This window comes from Panthera leo, chromosome B3 (assembly GCF_018350215.1).
Source record: "Panthera leo isolate Ple1 chromosome B3, P.leo_Ple1_pat1.1, whole genome shotgun sequence".
Lineage (NCBI taxonomy): Eukaryota > Metazoa > Chordata > Mammalia > Carnivora > Felidae > Panthera > Panthera leo.
Genome location: NC_056684.1, coordinates 61109766 through 61131270, shown reverse-complemented (window position 1 = coordinate 61131270; position 21505 = coordinate 61109766). Strand labels below are relative to the sequence as shown.

Here is a 21505-nt window from a genome sequence, read left to right as displayed (position 1 = left end):
TTCTTTCCCTTGCCACCTTTTTACTCCTCTGCTCCTGCAGATGGGAACCCCCCAGCCATAGTTTCTTTAGGCTTTTGCAGAAGTGTTTCTTTTGGAGGCTTGGCAACTTTGCTGCTTCTGGGTCTCTCTGTCAACCCCTGTTCCTTCCAGCAAGGCGTGGGAGCACAAAAATGGGAAGGCCACACTGGTCTCCCTTTCTTCCCCCACTGTCAGCTTGGGAGTGCCAAGTTTCCCAGTGTGATTTCCACAGCAACTCTTGTAGTTTTTGTACCAGTATGTGATTTTCTTAGTTTTATCATCTCATCCAAAATCTACTTTTATCAAGAACTTATTCTGGGGGCACCTGGGGGGCTCAGCCAGTTAAGTTTCCAACTTTGGCTCAGGTCATGATCTTGTGGTTTGTGAGTTTGAGCCCTGTGTCAGGCTCTGCACTGACAGCACAGAGCCTGGAGGCTGCTTCGGATTCTGTGTCTCCCTCTCTCTCTGCCCCTCTCTAGCTCACACTCTGTCTCTGTCTCTCTCTCATAAATAAATAAACAGTAAAAAAAAAAAAAAAAAAAAAAAAAAAAAGGAAAAAAAGAAAATTTATTCTGTGCCAGGCACTTTGTTAAGCACTTTGCAAGGAATGATTTTATTTAATACTTAGAGCAACCCTGTAAAGTTGATACTGTTATCCCATTTAGAGAAGGAAACTAAGATACAGAGATGTTAAGCGGTTTGCTTAAGGTCACACAGCTAGTGAGTGTCTGTATTGGGATTTCAACCCAAGTAGTCTGACTACAGAGCTCTTAATCTTAAAATGGCATGGGGTGGGGGAAGATCTGACTTTCTGCTTATTTTTAAAGGTTGCTTTTCGTGTAGCCGTCTGCCTGCCGTACGAATGAGAAGAGCCCAATTTATGGGCATCTCAGTCTGTGCCAGGGAAACTTCTGTCCCTGAGTCCTCGGGCCAGTGTCTCTCCTGAGTGGCCCGTTGGCATTTGATGTATGCAGTGGGGGTGCTGTGGGAGCTACACTGGCTTTACTCTGTAGAGGCTGAGCTGGCCTCCTTCTCCCTGACCAGAAGCAAGTTGATGAATGACCTCTGTTGCTGCCTACCCTGTGCAGCCTGCCTCAGGGGGATTCCACCCATGCCTGCCCCTGCCTGGGAAAGCTGGGTTCCTTCTTGTTGGAGATGGGGCTGGGGCTGGATGTGAGGTAGGCAGGAAAGACCTGGGCTGCTGCTTGGTACGTGCTGAGCCTCGCGTGCCTGCCCTAGGGATTGTGGATGCCTGCTCCCCACCTCTTTCCCCCATGCCCCTGTCTCCAGGCCTGGTGCCTTTAAGAATGTGTGCTTCTGTTTGTGGGCAGGTCCCAGCCTGGCACGTGTGCCTGGCAGTCATTAACCTTCCAGGTGGTGTATGGAAGCTTCCCTTCTGTGACATCTAGTAGGTTCCCTCAGTGTGCTTGGCTTGGGCCAGCCCTGGGCAGTGAGTGCCATGATCTACTCCCTGACCTTCTACATTCCTCGAACTTCAAGTTCTCCTTTTGTAAATGGCGTCTTTTTGAATGTTTTCATTTTGCTGTGCGCTAGAGCTCCCTGTTGCTGCTCTGGGGTGTCTGGGGGCCACCAAAGTGTATGTGAGCCAAGCAGGCTCTTTCCCTTCTTCTTTTCCTAGCTGGTGAGCCTAACCCCACCCCCACTCTCTAGTTCCTACTGTGCTTGTTGCTCTAGGAGCTGCTCAGGTATCCTAGAAACAAGAAGAAAAACAAAGCTCAGAAAAGTCTCCCAGAGGCCTAGAGGCAAATATCAAACCAAAACAAAGTTTTCTGAAAGGAAATGAAACAGCTCCAAGAGGGTGGGGTGGAGGGGGATGTGTGTCAGGCAGAGGTGGGTGAAGTCTCTGGGCAGAGACCCCTCAGTTTTAGTGGCTGCTGCATCTCTTCTCCAGAGTCCTCCTCCCTTTGCTGTTCTCTCCACAGAAAGCCTACCCTTCACCTGTCACACTTCGAGCCCCCCTGCTGCAGGAGGCCAAGTGGTCCCCAGATAGCCTCTTTGAGGGATTCAGTTTAGTTGAACATCCATAGTTGACTTGGGCCCCTTCTGGCCTAGTGGAGGATTTAGGGGCTGTAGAGCCCAGCATAGTCCCCATTGCCACGGTGGGAGCCAGTCAGTTCTGAGAATGGCTTTCCCTTGACCGCCAATGCCAAAGTTCAGGGTCTGGCCTGGGTGACTGCTCTGGGCAGGGCAGCTACTGAAGTGGGGGTGTCCTGGAAAGATAACCTGCTCTATCCAGCAGCCCAGAGGAGGACTCTTGGTTGCTTTAACTGGGGAGGAGGAGGGGAAACCTATATTTCCTGAGAAGACCCTCCATTCACTCAGCCCATATTGGAAGTTATGCTGAGGTCCCCAGCTCCAAAGCATTGGACCAGGTATGAAACCACAAAAATCTCTCCCTGAACTGTGTTCTAGTGGCATCTCAGCTGAAGGAGCACAGAAGCACCTTTGTACTGTCTGTGGCAAGCCCTGAGTGGGGGTTTGCCAGGGAGTGTGTGGGACTATGGAGAGACCAGGTGGCCACGAGAGAAGATGCTTGGTACTTTGTGCCCTGGTGGATGTGAGTCTTGTGTGTGAGGGGCACTCACAAGCATCAGTCTCCTCATTGCCAGTCTTCTGGTTGTTCTGTAAGTCTCACACCTGAAACTGAGGCCCCTTACTTCTTCCTCAAATGGTTTGGTCATAGATACCTTCATTCATTTGTTCAGCAGATATTTGTTGAAAACCTGCTCTGGGCCAGGTGGTATTCCAGGCACAAGGTATATAGCCATGAGTAGAACAGGAAGGGTGACTGTTTTGTGGGGTTTAGGTTCAAGAGGGACAGGCAGACAATATGCATGTAAACAAATAAATGAGCAAGAGAATCACAGAGATGGTAAATGTTCTGAAGAAAGTAAAGCTGAGTGATGGAAGGGAGAGTAAGTGAGTGATTAGTGGTTTGTGTGGCGGGGGATGGGGCCGGACAAGGGGCTACTTTAAGACTGGGTGGATAAAACTCAGTGGGAGGTAAAATGCAGCTGCTGTCTGAATGACAAAGAGGAATGAACACATGAGGATCTGACACCAATGTGGACCAGGTGGAGGAAATCTCTAGTGCAAAGGTTCCAGGGAAAGGAGGGATCGACTCACTTGTTTCAGGAGCTGAGCAGTGGCAGTGGTGGCTAGATCATAACGAGTGAGAGAAAGGTGGTCAGACACTGCATTTTGACCTGGCTTGTAAGTCTTGCAGCCCACGGAGATTTACCTTTTGTTCCAGAAGGGGATATGTTTAGAATCCTCTGGGTAGAGAGAAATGCACTGGTAGCTCTACACAGGTAACCATGTTATTCACTGGGTTATTACCATCAAGTCTTTCTCGTGTTTTTGAGGAGGGACTTGTAAAATGTCCCAGAAACAGAGATGCCAATGGATCTCATGACCTGGCCTAAGAGGATTACTTATTTGGAAGGTATTGGATGGCAAGTACCTAAAGAGGACCATAACTGAGGATGCCTTCGGAAACACCCTCATTCATTAACTCTTAGAGTAATTAAAGCTATACAATTTTCCAGAGGGACAGTTTATAATTCCATTCCTGGCTGAGGACCCTAATGAATCACTAGTGCCCAGCAGGTCGTGTATGGGATGTCATAATTGGGGTTCCTGTTGTAAGTGCTGACTCCCTGGATAGTGCTTTCCTTGTTAGTGGTGTACCAGAGTACCCTTCCAGAAGACGGACGGCAGCACCATGCTGGTAACTCTGTCCGTTGTCTTCTTCAGTTTCCACAGCAATTCCGTGAGGTAGATATTATTCTTTCTGTTTTACAGATGAAACTGAAGGAAACTGAAGTTCAGAGAAGTTAAGGAATATGCCCAGGATCACACAGTATGCTAGTAGATGGGTCTGCCTGACCCCAGTTTTCTTGTTTCCACCATCATACTGCTGCCCTCAAGTGTCAGCCCTAAAAGCTTAGGGTAGGGGAGAACCATACACCTGCCCCAGGTCCCTAGTTCTCAGTTCTGCTATTCAGGAGATTCCTTGGCTTTGAAATCTGATAGCTACTGACTTAAAGATGTATTCACTCATTCACAAATATTTATTGAGTGCCTATCTTCTAGGCCCTGGGGATGTAAACAAAACAGACAAAAATACCTCCTTCACTGAGCCGGCAATCTAGTGATGCAGATAGATCTCTTCCCTCCCAAAAAGTTAACTTTACAGAATATTACAGGTTGATGAGTGCTTTGGAAAAAGTGTAAGCAGTGAAAGGGAATAGGGAATGGGGGTAGGGTATGAGGTTGCAATGTTAAATAAGGCTAGAGAGTGACATTTGAGTTAGCCTTGAAGAACCTCTTGTCCCTCTGATTTTACCTGGTCTGAAAGAACTTTAAGGCACAGGGTCACTGCTTGAATCTACTGTGTCCTGCTCCCTGCATGTGCTGCTGTGTTCGTTGCTCATCCCACGGTTCTTTCATTTCTGCCTTCTGGAGGATGGTTGGTAGGAGGTGGATCCTGTGGGAATGCCTGGCTTTTCATGATGGCAGCAGGCTTGAACCTGTCCAGAGGAGGGGTGTGTTGAGGGCTTGGCCCTTTCTGGTTCAGAGGAGTTGCTGGGCAGTGGGCCCAGCACCTGGTACTGGTGCTCCACCACGTGACTCCCGGGCTGAGGCCCCAGGGGACTGAGGCCTCACTGTCTCCTTGCACCTGCACCCTGGGGTTCTGCATTACAGGACTCAGGCAGGCGGTTGGGCCAGCCCAACCCTTGTCATGGATTCTAGCCAACAGTGCTGCAAGGGCACACATGAAAATGACTGCCTGTTGTGCTGGGCGAGGTCAAGGGCCCAGGAGGCCGGAGGCAGAGGGCCAAAGACTGATGCAAACTGCACCCCACCCTCTTCTTCCCTGCAGATGGGGAGCTTGCTCAAGGTCAGAGAAGACTGAGGTGGCTCCCACATCAGTGTTGTTGGGAGGACCTCAGCCAGTGGGGCTAGTGGGAACCTTGGATGTCTTTGCCAAGTTCTGCCGTCATTTCAGCACCTGCGTTATTGTCCCCACAAGTGGAGCTGTGACCATGGGGTTGGTCTCTTTCTTCCTCTATGTTGGGAGGTTTCCATATTTGAATAATTAAAAATTTCAGTTTAGAGGTCTATCTCTTGTCTATCTCTTGCACGTTTCTCTCTTTTGCTTAACTCCTCAATGACATACCTGAGATTTTTCTAGGCTAATGGTGTGTGTATGTGTGTATGTGTGTGTGTGTGTGTGTGTGTGTGTGTGTGTGTGTGTGTATGGCAGGGGTAGGGGGTGTTAGAGAAGGGAAGGGTTACCTCACAGTCAGTAATCTTTCTCTCTACATTGTGTTTTTACACACACATGCTGCTCTCTTTCCTTTCCCCACCATGGAGCTGAACTTGCCAGGAGGAGGAAACAAGATGTTGTGGTCAAGCAAGACTCAGAATTTGTGTTTGGTGACTTGGAAAGCATTTTAAGCAGTCCAATGCACTGCCCTTGGAAAGTCACGATGCAGCTTTAGGATGATGGGTTTAAGGGAAAACTCAAAAGCATATCATAGAGCCCTCATCACCTACCTTTTCTGGATTTGGAGTGTGGTCAGCTGGAATATGTGTCGGGTCAGGTTGAGTCAGATCAGCCCTCAGCTGAAGCCGTTTGCCATGGTTTATGTATAGCTATCAGAAAGCTAGGTAACCTGTAACCACTCAGACTAGAAGTCCCTGCTAGAGAAATGAGCCTCCAGAGACAGGCCTCCTCAGCAGGTCGGCACAGATAATAAGAAAGTTAGAAAACATTGGTTGGGTGGAAAACTTGCTAGGCTTTTCATGATGGTGGCAGGCCAGGGTGTACATATGAGTGAGTGTGTGTGTGTGTGTGTGTGTGTATGTGTGTGTGTGTGAATTTTTGCACACTGAATAAAGTATTAAAATCCAAATATCTAAATCTATGAACTCGGAACTATAACTGCTATAGTTTTCATCTGCCCTGTTCTGATTTTAAAAAAATTCTGTAGCGTAAATCCTTTTTCCCCTCAAAGTGCCCCACTCTTCTTTCCCTTTTCTCACAGGCTCCTGTCCAAGCACCGTGCATGTTAGGTCAATGTGTTTCCCCTTCTCTCACCTTCAACTTCACTTTCCTCTTCTTTCCTCCACTCACTTGCAGTCTGCACTCCTTAGAGCACTGCTTCTGGAGTCCTGACTCTCTTCAGCTTTAGCTGAGTGGCCTTGAGCCAGTTACCTCACTGTTCTGATCTCGGTTCTCCATCTGTATAGTGGGGATAATTGTACCAGCATCACAAGGTTGCTGTAAGGATTAGCTAAAACCAGACATCTAAGCTGCTTGGCAGAGTGCCTGCTACTTAGAAAGTGCTTGATAAATGGTAACTCTTATTACTGAGCCCTGCTGTGTGGAGAGCAGAGGACCGGCTACTAAAGGAGTTCATGTTTAAAGTTCATGTTCAGAGTTCACTGAAACTCTTGTGTGGTGCATCTTAACTTAGCCAGGAGATGTCACTTCCATTTTCTTTCCATGCTTCTGTGCCGCTGTTCTAGACACTTGAGGTGGTTTCTCTCCATGTTTCCCCCATCCTTTCCTTGCTACCTTCTAAGCTTGGTATCCCTTAAATGAATGAAGATGCAGATATTTTCTTTCTCCAAGCTTAATCCTGCTCTCCTTTCTTGGCTGCCTTCCCAGAACAAAAAATAAAGCTTCCTTTGAAGTTTTTACCATTACTGAGGTCCTAACAGGACTCACCTCCATTCTTCCAAAGGAAAAACCTGACATAGTCTCTTAGTACCTCTTCCCCCACTGCCAGGAGCCCCCTTTCAGCTTCCTTTCCATGCTTAAGGAATAGTAATATTAGCATTTGCCATTTGCTTGGCTCCTGCTCTGTGTCAGAAAAAATCATTTAATCTTCACAGAAGTCTGATAAGCTAGATCTCAGTGTCTCCTTTATTATAGATAAGTAAACAGGAGTGTGCCTTACCCAGGGTCCCAGGGCTGTACATGCCAGAACAAGGAGTAGAACCCTGGTATCTACCTTCAGAGCGCACAGTGCCCCTCTGGCCCCACACTGCCTCTGAGGATCCAGATGTCCTCAGTCCCTCCCTCCATAGAAGACAGGCGGGGTATGGAGTAGGGACAGCTGGGCCTACGGATGCCCCAGAAGACCTAGCTAGTGGACCAGGGGAGGCATTCTTCCATTTAATAAGTGGTTTTTGAACAACTGCAATAGGGCAGCCTCTGCTAGGCACAGGAGACAAAGCTGTGAGCAGAACCAGACCCAGTTCTCATTCTCACGAAATGTACAATCTGGTGGGAGGGTCGTTAAAATAAGTGTAAAGTTGCAGCTGTGATAAATGTTACAAAAGATTGATACACTCTACTTGCTACAAGAGCATATACTGAGGCCATTTGACCTGAGATCTGAAAGAGGACTAAAGATTAACTAGTTGGAAAAGGGAGAGAAGAATGTTCTAGGTAATGGAAACAGTTCTTGCAAAGGAGCACAGCAAGTTAAAGAGAGTGAAGGAATGTGGTTGGAACATGGTTCATGGTGAAGCTGAAGGGTGGGCAGGGGTCATACCACCCAGGGCCTTCGTGGGCACTTTAAGGAGTTTGGTTTTGGAAGCCCCCCAGGGATGATCGTCCGGGAGTGACATGATCAGATCAGACACTCACGTGTGTTTGATGTAAAGAGCATTGAGAGTCAGGAGACCTGGGAGTCCTGGCTCTGCTCTCTATAGGAGTTTTCTGAGCCTAGGTTTCCTCATCTCAAAATCCTGGAGGGTTGGACTCAGTGATGTTTAAAGTCACCTAGCACAGTGCATTTAATTAAAAAAAAATTAATGTTTATTTATTTTTGAGAGAGAGAGAGAGAGAGAGACAGAGTGTGAGCAGGGTAGGGGCAGAGAGAGACGGAGACACAGAATCTGAAGAAGGCTCCAGGGCCTGGGCTGTTAGCACAGAGCCCAACGTGGGGCTCAAACTCATGAGCCATGAGATCATGACCTGAGCCAAAGTTGGATGCTTAACCGACTGAGCCACCTAGGCGCTCTGCACAGTGCATTTAATTCCTTCCGTCCTTCCTTCCAGCTCTAAGGTTCTATGAGTCTGTTTTGCAGGAATTAGGTTCCCTGTATCCTGGATTGCCCGTAACAGAAGCTAGGCAAGTGTGCGTGGATGTGTGTGTGTGTGTGTGTGTGTGTGTGTGTGTGTGTGTGTGTGTGAGTGAACAGGGGAGAAAGAGTGATGCGGCACAGAGTTTCCAAGGGCCTTTGACTTTTGTCATATATTTCAAACCCTATGACATGGCATTGCACAAGGGAAGCAGGAGACTAGAGATTGGTATAAAGAGAGAAAGGAGAAAGGAATGAAGAAAAGGGAACAAGGTAAGATGAGATGGGGAGAGGAGAAAGCAAACAGCGAGGATTGATTTGGGGAAGGGGTCAGAAGAGAAGATGATGTGACTCAGGAATTCCAAGGCTTTGTTGCTCAGCCTGGCAGTTCTGGGCATATCTAGTACCTCAGAGATCCTGGTGACCCCAGAGATTACTTGTGGAATTTGCATATTGAAGTGGTTTATGGAGCTTAACGTGCCAAGCACTCGCTAGCAGCTTGTACTTGCCTTTGCTTCAAGTTTCAGCAGGCATTGGAGTTCCTATTAAACAAGGTTGGGTCTGGGGGATGTCACCCTCTGCTCAGTGTCTCCCCGTGTAGCAGGCTTCAGGCTTGCTCCTGCCAGCTACTTACAGTACTCATGAAGTAGTAAGGTGGAAGGGGCAGCGGGCCCAGGCCTGCTGACAGCCAAGGAGCCTAAGAGAGAGCACTGCCTGCCTATGGCTTCGGGCTTCCTGCTTTGACTCCTGTCACCTGGCCTCCTCTCTGGAACCTCCTCTGGAAAGTCAGTCTGAACCTGATCCCGTCCAACCTTGCTGCCTGGTCAGAGAGGGTACTCCCACCCTTCTCTGCACAGCAGGCAGGCTGGCGGAGTTCCAGATCGTCTTCTGGCAGTCTGGAGTGCCCTTCTCAGGCTCTTTGCCACAGGGGATTCTCAGGGCTGGGCACAGGAGTTCCGAGGCACTGAACAGGCCTCCCCAGGCCTTCTTGGGCTCTCTCTGCCCCTCCCTCTAGTCTTACTGAGCCTTCCAGCAGCTCTGGCCTCCTGCCTCCCACCTCCTTCCTCATCTGGCACGTAGAGAGTATGGGGCCAGCTCCTGCCAGGTACACATGTGGGCTCACACATGAGAGGCCTTACCCCTCCTTGGAGCACAAACTCTTGTCATACATGTGGCTCTAAGCCTGTAAACTGGCTGCTGCTGTGCTCAAATCACGTGTACTCTTCCCTCCTGCACCCCTTCCTGGGCTCTGTGTAAGGGCTGTGGGAAGGCCTGTGTCCTTGCTGCCCTTTGTGGGTATGGCCAGAGATGTTACTGGTATTTAGGGACCTGGTGGGATAGGCTTCCAGGGAGCCTTCCCCCTCATGGGGCTGCAGAGATAGGCCCTTGTGAGTGGGGAAGGGAAGCAAGAAGAGGTTGCCAGAAAGCAGTTGCCCTCAGTAGCAAGCAGAGCCCCTCTCAACTTGCACTCCACAGCTCCCTGTGCTGAGTGATGGGAATTCCCAGGTGGCCTGGGTGCCTCCTAGGGGAGCTCTGGCTTGGAGCTAAGCCTGTTGTCTCACTTATCTCCTCAGGTGTGTGGTCGTGCTGTTCAATCCCCGGAAACACAAACAGCACCACATCCTCAACAGTTCCAGGTAAATGGGGCTGGGCCCTCAGGGAGCACCTCCATTTCCTGGGAGTTGTGAAAAGGGCACTGTCTGGGGTCTTTGAGGGTCTGAGGACTGGGACCTGGTTGGGCCCAGGATCAGAGAGCAAAATGCCACTATGTGTGCCATTAGTGTCTGCTCACCTTGCCTCTTGAGGGGACTCTGTGGGAGCCAGGTTTAGGCCTGTCAGTGCCCCTCTGAGCCTACCTCATATCCTGCAGGAAAACCATCACTGCCCTGGCCTTCTCTCCTGATGGCAAGTACCTGGTCACTGGAGAGGTGAGTGAGGAATGGGGGCTGTAGTCCTCTGAGGTGGGTGAGTGGCCTGGCCTCAGCAGAGAGCTACAATCCTAGGCCTCGTTAGGGCTGCTGGCACTTTGGCTTCCTGAACAGATGCTAAATCCTAGTCTTTGCTCTGCCTGAAAACAGTGGTTCTTAAACCTTAGTGAGAATCACCTGGTTTGCTTGGTGAAGTACACATTGTCAGGCCTGCCCCCAGGGTTTCTGACTTTATAGGTCCGAGATGGGACCCCAAAATTTACATTTCTAACAAGTTGCCTAGTGCAGATTCTTCTGCTGGTTTGGGAAGCAGGCTTTGAAAAACCACTGCCTTAAAATATTCCTTATCTCCAGAGGCCCCCTGCTGGGCACATGAGGGATACCTCTGTGTTCTCAGGCTTACAGGGAGGCAGAGGAGGCAGAAAAAGGCATGAGTGGTAGTGGTTCTCAACCTTGGAGACCCATCAAGAATCACTCAAGGAGTTTTGAACAAATACAGAGGTGCACACCCTGACACAGATATTGAACAAAATCTGGGCTGTTTTCTTCCTGATGATCATTGTCCTGAGATATTTATCATGTTTTTTAAAATACCTTTGCCCCATAATAGCGCTCTCCTCTTGACTCTTGGCCAGGGGTCATTAGAGAGATTTTATTGAGTAGCTGGAGGGGCGGGGGATGAGAACCCCCACCCTGAAAGGCTTGGGGAGTCTCTATGCCTCTGGCCCTCACTTCCAGTTCTTGCCTCCCTGCAGAGTGGGCACATGCCTGCCGTCCGGGTTTGGGACGTGGCTGAGCATAGCCAGGTGGCGGAGCTGCAGGAGCATAAATATGGCGTGGCTTGTGTGGCCTTCTCCCCTAGCGCCAAGTACATTGTCTCCGTGGGCTACCAGCATGACATGATTGTCAATGTCTGGGCCTGGAAGGTGAGTAGACTGGGTGGGCTGGCCTGACAGCCTCGTGGGAGTTCAAGGACCAGTCAGGGAGCCAGGAAGCTGCTGATCTGAACCCTTCACTCCACTCTGCTAATCTCAGTCTCATTCTAGAAAATAGCCTGAAGCAGAAAAGAAAAACTGTGTAGCCAGGTGTGTGGGTAGAAAGGGGCTAGCTTTATGCCTTTGAGGATCTACAGAGGAAATGAATCTCTTCAGCCCCTCAAGAAAGAAATTCTTCTCTCTCCCTTCTTTTCTGACCAAAAAATCTTGGAAAGGAGCCCTTTTTAAGTACAAATCCTATCTAACCCCTCCTCCTTCCTTTAAACCTCTTTCTTCTTAGCCCCAAGAGGCAGAATTTTGATTCTTCCTTTGGCTTTCCCTCCAGAAAAACATTGTGGTGGCCTCCAATAAGGTGTCCAGTCGGGTGACAGCAGTGTCCTTCTCTGAAGATTGTAGCTACTTTGTCACTGCAGGCAACCGGCACATCAAATTCTGGTACCTCGATGACAGTAAGACCTCAAAGGTGAGCTGCTGAGGCTGGAAGTAGCCCCAGAGCCAGGGCCTGCTCAGCCCACCCCAGGAGACCCTGTTCACTTGGGCCCCTCTCTGCTTACTGAGCAGCCATACAGAACTTCTGCATGAGCCAGATGCTGTCCGGGCCAAGGAGTAGTCTCAAAGAGTGAGGGGGCCTTGCTGCTTCCCCTCCTTCTCCCCAGGGTCTAGTTTGCAGGGGCAGGCTCTGGGGTGGACAGGTGGCAACTGTGGTGTGTCTCCACAGGTGAACGCCACTGTGCCCCTGCTGGGCCGCTCAGGGCTGCTGGGGGAGCTGCGAAACAACCTGTTCACTGATGTGGCCTGTGGCCGAGGGAAGAAGGCCGACAGCACCTTTTGCATCACGTCCTCAGGGCTGCTGTGCGAGTTCAGCGATCGGAGGCTTTTGGATAAGTGGGTGGAGCTGAGAGTAAGCACCTCTGTCCCAGTGGGTAGGGGCTGCCCGTGTGTAAGCTCAGGGGAAATCTGATGCCTCTGGCTCCATACCAGGGTCTAGGCCCTCACGCATGCAGGAGGGAACCCCAGGAGAGAGAAGCTTGTGGGAGCCAGAGCTTGGCCTAGTTCCAGCCCTTGGAGATCTCTATAACTGCCTCCTCTCTGCTTTCTCTTTCCATCTTTCTTTCCTCTGCTTCCCTCTTCTCAGAATACAGACAGCTTCACAGTAAGTGGTACCTAGACCCTCCTGTCTTTCTCATGCTGTTTCTTTCTCTTTGCTGGGCTTTTCCTTCTTTGTCCTCTGCCAAAACTTCTCGTGACTTAGAAGGGTCCCTGACTCCCATCCCCCAATTGCACGTGGCTGTAGGCCCTCTGGCCACCTGCTGCTGGAGGGAGGGGTGTCTCTAGATGACAGCTGAGGGGCTCAGGCCAGAGCTGCTGGGGAGCTTTTTCCTCGCCTCTGCCTTGGCTGGTCCTTCCTCTTGGCAGGTGACTCTTGAGGAGGGGTTGGGCAGGTGACCCTTGCTGACCTGAGCCCTTCTGCCTGCAGACTACTGTGGCCCACTGCATCTCTGTGAGCCAAGACTACATATTCTGTGGCTGTGCTGATGGCACCGTGCGCCTCTTCAACCCCTCTAACCTGCACTTTCTCAGCACGCTGCCCCGGCCCCATGCCCTGGGAACAGACATTGCCAGCGTCACTGAGGCCAGGTGAGCTGTGTGGGCCCCCTGCCTCCATTCAGAGCCTCACCTTGGGCCCAGCCTTCCCTGGCTGTGCTTCAGGAGTCAAACTGAGGAGTGTATCAGTGCCCCCATGATTGCCAGCACCACCTCTGTAGACCAACAGATTTGGGCTTATTGATACTAGTGCAACCAAGGAGGCTGCACACCGTGGGAAACCGGCGAGTGTCTTAGGAAGGGGGGAGGGTAGGTAGGGCTTATCGTAAGATTTGGGCTTGTATTAGATGATTTTAGGAATGGTTCAAGGTGTTGAAGTTTTGCTCTGGTTAGATGCTGTCAGGAAGTACAGGCAATTCTACAATTGGACTTCTTAATAATTTTTATCTAAAAGGTGGAAGGGAAGATACGGGGCTAAAGCTGTAATTGGTAAAGAAGTAGCATTCAATCATGATAGATGGGAATGGAAATGTATGGTCATTTTTGTGGTTTATACAGTGACGTGTGTTTATCTGTCCTCAGACACAATTATAGAGGGGTCTTGTTTTTGTTCTGTTCCATCATGGCCGCAGAGGTACCTTGTCTGACTTTCGTGTTCTCTGACACTGTGTTCATCACGAGAACACCGAGGTCCAACAACTAGTGCCAGGTCAGGGGTCAGCTCCTGGCTGACAGCTGTCAGAGACCTTTTTCTTTCTCAGGCAGCTGCCCCTTGCAGGTCTGGAGAGGGTTCCTCATGCTCCCTCTGCTCCTTCCTTTGTTCTTTGGCTTCTGTTTTCATTCTTTTTAGTCCTCCATTTCATCAGCTCCTCACTCACTGTTTGCCCTGTCCTCTTCCCCACAGTCGCCTCTTCTCTGGAGTGGCCAATGCCAGGTATCCAGACACCATTGCCTTGACTTTTGATCCTACTAATCAGTGGCTGTCTTGTGTATACAACGACCACAGCATTTATGTTTGGGATGTGAGGGACCCCAAGAAAGTGGGCAAGGTGTACTCAGCTCTGTATCATTCCTCCTGCGTCTGGAGTGTGGAGGTATGTGGGCTGGGCTGGCTTGGGACTGACCAGGTTTGCTGGGGTACCATTGTGGGGCAGGAGGTGGGGATCCCTGAGGATGCCTTCATATTCCTGCTGCCTCCTTTTTTCTCCAGCAACATCCCTGTGTATCCGCATATCTTCATGGGTCCTGAGGATTGAGCTTGAATTTTACTGCTTATGTATCTCAGGCTTCTTCCATTGTATCCCTGTCTATCCCCAGCTTTGCCTCATCCTGGGCTGGGTGATCTTGGACAAGTTACTGAAATTGACTGAACCTCAGTTTCCTCAACTATAAACTGGTGCACCTGATTACTCCAGTTGTCCTAAGGATTAAATGAAATGATATAAGCGGGAGATATAGAAGAGTGCCTGGAACATAGCGGGAGCTTTGTTAAGGTTTTTGCCCTTAGTGATAATACAGAGTATCTAATAGTTATGGCTTGCTTCCTATGTGACAAACACTGGGCTAAGTCTTGGCCAGCATCCTCTCTTTAATCGCATTCCCTTCCATCTCCTTGGGCAGGTAAAGGACTGCCCCCTGCATGGAGATCTGACTTTGTTCCCTCTGCCCCTCAGGTCTACCCTGAAGTGAAGGACAGTAACCAGGCCTGCCTGCCCCCAAGTTCCTTTATCACCTGTTCCTCAGACAATACCATCCGCCTGTGGAACACAGAGAGCTCCGGGGTACACGGCTCCACCCTGCACCGAAACATCCTCAGCAATGTGAGCCCTGAGGCCTTAGGGCATCTACTCCCTACTTAATGCCCCCATCCCCTCAGCCTTCACACCCCCTTCTCAGGAACTGGGTCTCTTCCAGCTCTGGTTTGGCTGGGCTCTTTGAGCCAGGGGTTTATCTTGTCCAGCATTCTTCTCCCTTTGCAGCTGTACTGGGTCAGGCCTGCCTAATTCACCTGCTATTCTGACATGCTCCCCTAGGACCTCATTAAGATCATCTATGTGGATGGGAACACTCAGGCCCTGCTGGACACCGAGCTGCCCGGAGGAGACAAAGCTGATGGGTCCCTGATGGATCCCCGTGTGGGCATCCGCTCTGTGTGTATCAGCCCCAATGGACAGCATCTAGCTTCTGGGGACCGTGTAGGCACGCTCAGGTAATGCCAGGCCTGGAGTGGTACTGACTGCCTCCCACGGCACAGGCCGAGGGAGTTAGGTCCTGAAGGACGGAGCTTTAGAAAAATTGGCTCTGAAAGATTGGGGAACAAGATGTCTATATGCACGAAAAGATAGTAACTTTACAATGAAGAAACCCAGCAGAAACCATCCTAACCAAGTGAGTAAACTTAACATCCTCATGTCAACCTCATGAAGCCCATAATATGATGTGCTAAGATGGACATAGCATGGTTTCTGTGGTATTCTTGCCCCAAATGCATAAACTCAGTTCAATCATGGGAAAACATCAAGCAGACTAAAACTGAGGTATGTAGGACAGAGTAGTCAATACTTTTCTAAAGAGTGTTGAAGAGTGATCAGTACTCCTCAAAAGCATCAAGGTCATGAATGATAAGGAAAGACTGAAGAACTGTCACCAACTACAGGTGATAAGGAGAAACAACAATTAAATGCAAGTTGGACTCTTGATAGGATCTTGGATCCAGAAAAAAGGCTTTGTGGAAAAACTGGTGAAATTCAAATAAAATCTTTAATTAATTAATTAATACTACTGTACCAATGTAAATTTCCTGCTTCTGGTATTTGAACTGCCGTTAATATGAAAATTCTCTATACTCATTGCAATTTTTCTCTAAACCTAAAAGTTCAAAAATAAATAAAAATACAATTTTAAAAACAGGTTAGAGGGAAGGTATAGCAGAGAATGGAGGGTGAGCCTCTCCTCTGGTAGCCTGTCAACACCCTCTTCCCTCTCATCTTTGCAGAGTGCACGAGCTGCAGTCCCTGAGTGAGATGCTAAAGGTGGAGGCCCATGACTCAGAAATTCTATGCCTGGAGTACTCTAAGCCAGACACAGGTAAGAAGGATGCCTGGGATCTAGCCCAGAATGGCACAGGGCCCCTCCAGTCCTGCTAGTGCCACTTACGTCCATCCTGGCTCTTGGATGCGGGACTGAACGTCATTTGAATCACTTGGTATTGCAGGTTTAGAGGAGGACAGCTCCATGCCTGCTGCATGGTTCACTTGGCTCAGAGTTATGGGGCTCAGTTCCTGTGGTCCTTTTGCCGGGCCCACATAGGGGTTTGCTCTGGGCACTCATGGGCTGATAGAGTTCTTTCAACCCCAGGTCTGAAGCTGTTGGCGTCAGCGAGCCGGGATCGGCTCATCCATGTGCTAGATGCTGGCCGTGAATATAGCCTGCAGCAGACGTTGGACGAGCACTCATCCTCCATCACTGCTGTCAAGTTTGCAGGTGGGGGCAGGGCAGTTGAGACACATCTTGCCACCTACCACCAGTATCCTCCACCCCTATCTCCTGCCTCCATGAGAAGGGTGTGCCAGTCACAAGGATGTGTGGGACAGCAATTGGGAGGCCTGGAGCTGGATGGGAAGACAGGTGGAATGTCGACTATCAGTCTAGGTGACTGTGAGCCAACCAGGTTGGCTGAGGAGAAAGAGAACAGAAAGCTTAGGTTTGGAGGAAGTGTCCTGATTTAATTGGTTGTCCTGGTCTTGTGGAATAGTTCAGCAGTGGGGCAGTATGGAGGGAAGGCAGAGGAAGGGCTGGCCCCCTTGTGGTGAGAGCTGTGGTAATAGCTAGGCCCCCCTCCTCCATAGCCAGCGATGGGCAAGTCCGCATGATCAGCTGTGGAGCAGACAAGAGCATCTACTTCCGAACTGCACAGAAGGTGAGGGTATGGGGCTTCCCTGAATAGGGCAGTGGTTGGGGAATCTCAGTCGTTCCCTGAGCTGAGATTGTAAGAGGTGAAGGGAGGTGAAAGCCGGGCTCTCTGGGCCTAGTGAGCCCACACGTTCTACCCCTTCAGTCCGGAGATGGAGTACAGTTTACACGGACGCACCACGTGGTACGGAAGACGACCCTCTATGATATGGATGTGGAGCCCAGCTGGAAGTACACGGCCATCGGCTGCCAGGACCGAAATATTCGGTGGGCGTCCCCTTCTCAAACCATCTAACCACCTTCCTTTGTGACCTCCACCCATGTGGCCTGAGGGGTCAGCTTTAAGCAGCTGTCTCCCCATTTCTGTCTTTTTGTCTAGGACTTTGTACCCCTTGAGCCTGTAGAAAGAGCACTTTGCCTTACCCAAGAGGTGGTAGCCTCTTTGGTGTTGGGGAGTGGCTCTCAGAGAGAACAGGGCTGGGACTGAATGCTGGGGTCTCTGTCATCCAGGTGTGCTTGATTGTGGCCTCTTCTTCATGTGAACAAGAGTGTTTCTTTACAGGATCTTCAACATCAGCAGTGGGAAGCAGAAGAAGCTGTTTAAAGGATCACAGGGTGAGGACGGCACTCTCATTAAGGTAAGGGCCCAGCAGGATGGGCTCTGGACCAGAGAAAGGAAGGACAGGGGTAGTGGGTGGAAAGGGACTGGTGCTTCCCTTGTCCTCTGCCAGCTGTGTGTCCCACTCCTCAGGTGCAGACAGACCCCTCAGGGATCTATATCGCCACCAGCTGTTCTGACAAGAACCTCTCCATTTTTGACTTCTTCTCAGGCGAGTGTGTGGCCACCATGTTTGGCCACTCAGGTAAGTGTTTCCCCAATAATCTATGGCTGGAACTTTACTCTTTCCTCCTTTAGTTTCTGGGGACCTAGCAGAGCTACTCGCCCCACCCCTCCCACCAATCATTGACCTCCACTGTTGGGACAGAAGCTTGGTGGGGACTTTAGAGTGGCTCATAGGCCGTATTCTTTGTTCCTCACAGAGATTGTCACTGGCATGAAGTTTAGTAATGACTGCAAACATCTCATCTCTGTGTCAGGGGACAGGTGAGCAGAAGCCAGCTTCCCTGAGACACAGATTTTTCCTCTGTGCCACACATATACCCAGCTCCCTCCCCTCTTTTCACATCAGTGATGTCTCTGGGAAGTAGGGCTGAGCAGGGGTCTTTCTTGGCTGGGCCTGATGTGGGGCTAGAGGGTGGCCCTGGTCTTCTTGACAGCCCATGAGGAAGGGGAACTAGTGGTGTGCTACCTACCCCAGGTCCTACCCTACCCCTCCCTCACCCAACTCTGTGGCTCTATCCAGCTGTATATTTGTGTGGCGCCTGAGCTCTGAGATGACCATCAGCATGAGGCAGCGTCTGGCCGAGCTGCGCCAGCGTCAGCGAGGGGGCAAGCCACAAGGACCATCTTCTCCCCAAAGGGCTGCGGGTCCCAACCGGTGAGAACAGAGTATGGTTATGGGCGAGTGGTGGGTGGGCATCTAGACTGCTTGCTGTGATCTCCGTGCTACTCCTTTCTGCTCTGGACTTGACATTCACCTGTACCTCCCAACTCCTGTACCCCCCCAACACACATTTCTTACCTGAAGACTCATAAAGGTTGGCCTCTACCTGCATTGAGTCTCCTCTCTCCATGACCTTGCTTGTCTTGGACTTAGGCATGAGGCCCCATCGATGCTGTCTCCTGGACCAGCTCTGTCATCAGACAGTGACAAGGAGGGAGAAGATGAAGGCACTGAAGAAGAAGAACTGCCAGCTCTTCCTATCCTTGCCAAGGGTACCAAGAAAGAGCCAGGTGTGTGAAAGTCTCATGTAGGGCCAGAGAGGCACCAGTTGGCACAGTGGCCAGATATGCCCTTTCTGGTACTGTGGGGGTGAGGTCAGGGTGAGCTGAGGAAATCAGAGCATCACTGTGGCCACACAGGTATGGGTTGATGTGGAGCCAGGGCTCTGGGTGGGTGGGCTGGAGATACTCTCTCTGACTGCCTGTCTCTGTCTAGCCTCAGTGCCTGGCCCAGTCCTGCCCCGAAGCCTGTCCCACTGGGAGATGAGTCGGGTGAGTCACCATCGTTATAATGCCCTTCCAAGGTTATAACAGGCGGAGGAAGGTGAAAGTGGGCTCTCTAGGCCTGCTCACATGCTGCACCCCTTGAGTTTAAGAAAGGGCCTTGTGGGAGAGTCTGAGCAGCTTGACTGGTCCCAGGTTACAGATGATGAAGCCTAGGGGTCTCCTTCCTGCAGTCTGGGTGGGGTGGCCTGCAGGGGTGAGTCGCCACTAGAAGAAGTGCTCCACTTGTTCAGCTGTCTGGAGGCCTGGGAGTAAACCTGAACAAAGAACAGGTTGAGGTGGGGAGTAGAAAAGGGGTGTCCGAGCCAAACTGTTAGAACTGCAAGAGGGGCTCCTGGGTGGCTCAGTTGGTTAAGCGTCCAACTCTTGATTTCGGCTCAGGTCATGATCTCATGGTTCATGGGTTCGAGCCCTGTGTCGGGCTGTCTGCTGTCACTGTGGATCCTGGTTCGGATCCTTTATCTGTCTTTCTTTCTGCCCCCCACCCTCTCAAAAATAAATGAACATTAAAAAAAAAAAAGAACTGAAATTCGAAAAAATCAAAGGTGCAAAGAATAGAAATCTGGAGAAACTAGTGTTTTTTTTTTTTTTTTTTTACATATATAATTTATTGTCAAATTAGTTTCCATACAACACCCAGTGCTCATCCCAACAAGTGCTCTCCTCAGTGGCCATCACCCACTTTCCCCTCTCCCCCAGCCCCCATCAACCCTCAGTTTGTTCTCAGTATTTAAGAATATTTTATGGTTTGCCTCCCTCCCTCTCTGTAACTTTCCCCCCCCAACTTCCCCTCTCCATGGTCTTCTGTTAAGTTTCTCAAGATCCACATATGAGTGAAAATATATGGTATCTGTCTTTCTCTGACTACTTTTTTCACTTAGTATGATACCCTCCAGTTGCATCCACGTAGCTGCAAATGGCCAGATTTCATTCTTTATCATTGCCAAATAGTATTCCGTTGTATATGTAAACCACATCTTCCTTATCCATTCATCAGTTGATGGACATTTAGGCTCTTTCCATAATTTGGCTATTGTTGAGAGTGCTGCTGTAAACATTGGGGTACAAGTGCCCCTATGCATCAGCACTCCTGTATCGCTTGGATAAATTCCTAGCAGTGCTATTTCTGGGTCATAGGGTAGTTCTGTTTTTCATTTTTTGAGGAACCTCCACACACTGTTTTCCAGAGCATGGAGGAACTAGTTTTAAAGACCCCACGTTAGGAGGTAAGCTCAGAACTTCCAGAGTAGTTATTTGGAGGGAAAGGGCTGTGAGAGGACTGGGCAGCTACTTCAGGGCAGCCCGAGGCGGATACAGACTTTCTGAGCAAGCCCCACAGCAGCCCAGCCCTCACTTGGGCCACATCAAGACTTCAAGGAGCAGCGCCTTCATTGTTAGCAGCAGCTCCATGGGATAATAGTGGCATGGTGCCTCTGGTGCCTTCTGACCAGGCCAGGGGCTCAAGGCTGGACTATTGGTTTGCCCTTGGTGCCGTGAATGAACTTAGAGCCGTCTTCTGGGTAAGGGATTTTGTAGAGATTCCCAGCTCCAAGGTGTCCGTGACACCAGGCGAAGGCTGAGACTAGAACATCGAAGACATGACGTAGAGTAAAGCTTAAGAACATGAATTCTGGACCCAGACTACCTGAGCTGTAACCTGCAGGCAGGCCCCTTACTGTCTGTGGGACTATACAGGTTACCTAAGTCTCCTGTGTTTCAGTTTTCCCATCTGTAAAAATGCGGAGAATAATACTACTGACTTCATAAGGTGGTTGTGGGGATTAAGTGAGCGAACACATGTAAATAAAATGCCTGGCACACAGTAAGTGATATATGAATGTTCACTGATACTATTGTATGGTGGTTGTTAACTTCCCCCTCCTCTGCCCCACACCAGGCACAGGAGACGGTGGAGTTCCTGGCCCCAGCTCCTGTGGCCAATCAAGGACCCAGAAGAAGGAGCCGCTGGGCTCAGCCAGGCGTGGAGCTGAGTGTCCGCTCCATGCTGGACCTGCGGCAGCTGGAGACACTGGCCCCAAGCCCTCGAGACCGTAGCCAAGACTTGCTGGCCATGACCCCGTCTTGCCCTGGGAAACATGGTCAGCAGGTCCCTCCTGAGACCTCACATGCTAGCCAGGTGAGCCAGCTTTCTCCCAGCAACCTAGAGATCTCCAAGCAGCCTTAGGCAGCCTTATGCCAACAGCTGGGCCCTGAGCACTGGGCCATCTATGCTTGCTCTGCTCCTGTGGCACATTGGTAGCCTGGACTGCAAAGGTTCAGGCTGGCTAGGCTGTGTGGTGTGGTGATTGGGGTGGTACTCTTTGCCCTGGGCCAGGTTTCTTCAAGGGCTCATGATATTAAGTGGTGGCTGAAGGTTGACAGCCTGGAGTGTGACAGAATATTGTTATTCCAGAAGCTCAAGAACAGTAGCTGGAGCTATCCTCAGAGCTGGAATATTCAGCTTCCCCCAGAACTTACACACACCAAATCCTTGCCCACCTCCACCTCTTTTCTCAGACCTTTTCTCATGTCAGCATCCTCAGTAATGCCCCTTTGTGTGTTCCCAGAACGAAAAGCCCCCTCGGCATCAGGCTTCCCAACCCTGTTCCTGCCCCCACATTATTCGATTGTTGTCCCAAGAGGAAGGGGTCTTTGCCCAAGATCTGGAGCCTGCACCCATCGAAGATGGTATTGTCTACCCGGAGCCGAGTGACAGCCCCACCCTGGATACCAGGCAAGGGTCCTTCCCTCATCAGACTTCAGAGGCTATGCAGTCTTCCCTTCCTGTGCATTCTTTATATGGGAGGGCTGGCCCAGGATACTCAGGGCTTCCCTGCCACTTCGCCCCTGCCTCA

General features: G+C 50.3%; 1 protein-coding gene across 8 annotated transcripts in view; it reads left to right on the top strand.

Annotated features, from left to right (window-relative positions):
- Positions 1 to 21505, top strand: part of MAPKBP1 (mitogen-activated protein kinase binding protein 1) — a 53702-nt gene that overhangs the window by 26494 nt on the left and 5703 nt on the right. For all 8 annotated transcript variants that reach the window (XM_042942345.1, XM_042942348.1, XM_042942347.1 and 5 more), the window contains 21 exons: positions 9717 to 9779; positions 10013 to 10070; positions 10826 to 10996; positions 11391 to 11528; positions 11784 to 11966; positions 12543 to 12703; positions 13515 to 13704; positions 14284 to 14430; positions 14644 to 14819; positions 15606 to 15697; positions 15968 to 16093; positions 16459 to 16529; positions 16668 to 16789; positions 17085 to 17160; positions 17274 to 17385; positions 17564 to 17627; positions 17887 to 18021; positions 18241 to 18377; positions 18583 to 18638; positions 20548 to 20787; positions 21218 to 21384. In XM_042942345.1, the coding sequence (XP_042798279.1) occupies positions 9717 to 9779; positions 10013 to 10070; positions 10826 to 10996; positions 11391 to 11528; positions 11784 to 11966; positions 12543 to 12703; positions 13515 to 13704; positions 14284 to 14430; positions 14644 to 14819; positions 15606 to 15697; positions 15968 to 16093; positions 16459 to 16529; positions 16668 to 16789; positions 17085 to 17160; positions 17274 to 17385; positions 17564 to 17627; positions 17887 to 18021; positions 18241 to 18377; positions 18583 to 18638; positions 20548 to 20787; positions 21218 to 21384 (2685 nt within the window). The remainder of the gene's footprint in view (positions 1 to 9716; positions 9780 to 10012; positions 10071 to 10825; positions 10997 to 11390; positions 11529 to 11783; positions 11967 to 12542; positions 12704 to 13514; positions 13705 to 14283; positions 14431 to 14643; positions 14820 to 15605; positions 15698 to 15967; positions 16094 to 16458; positions 16530 to 16667; positions 16790 to 17084; positions 17161 to 17273; positions 17386 to 17563; positions 17628 to 17886; positions 18022 to 18240; positions 18378 to 18582; positions 18639 to 20547; positions 20788 to 21217; positions 21385 to 21505) is intronic.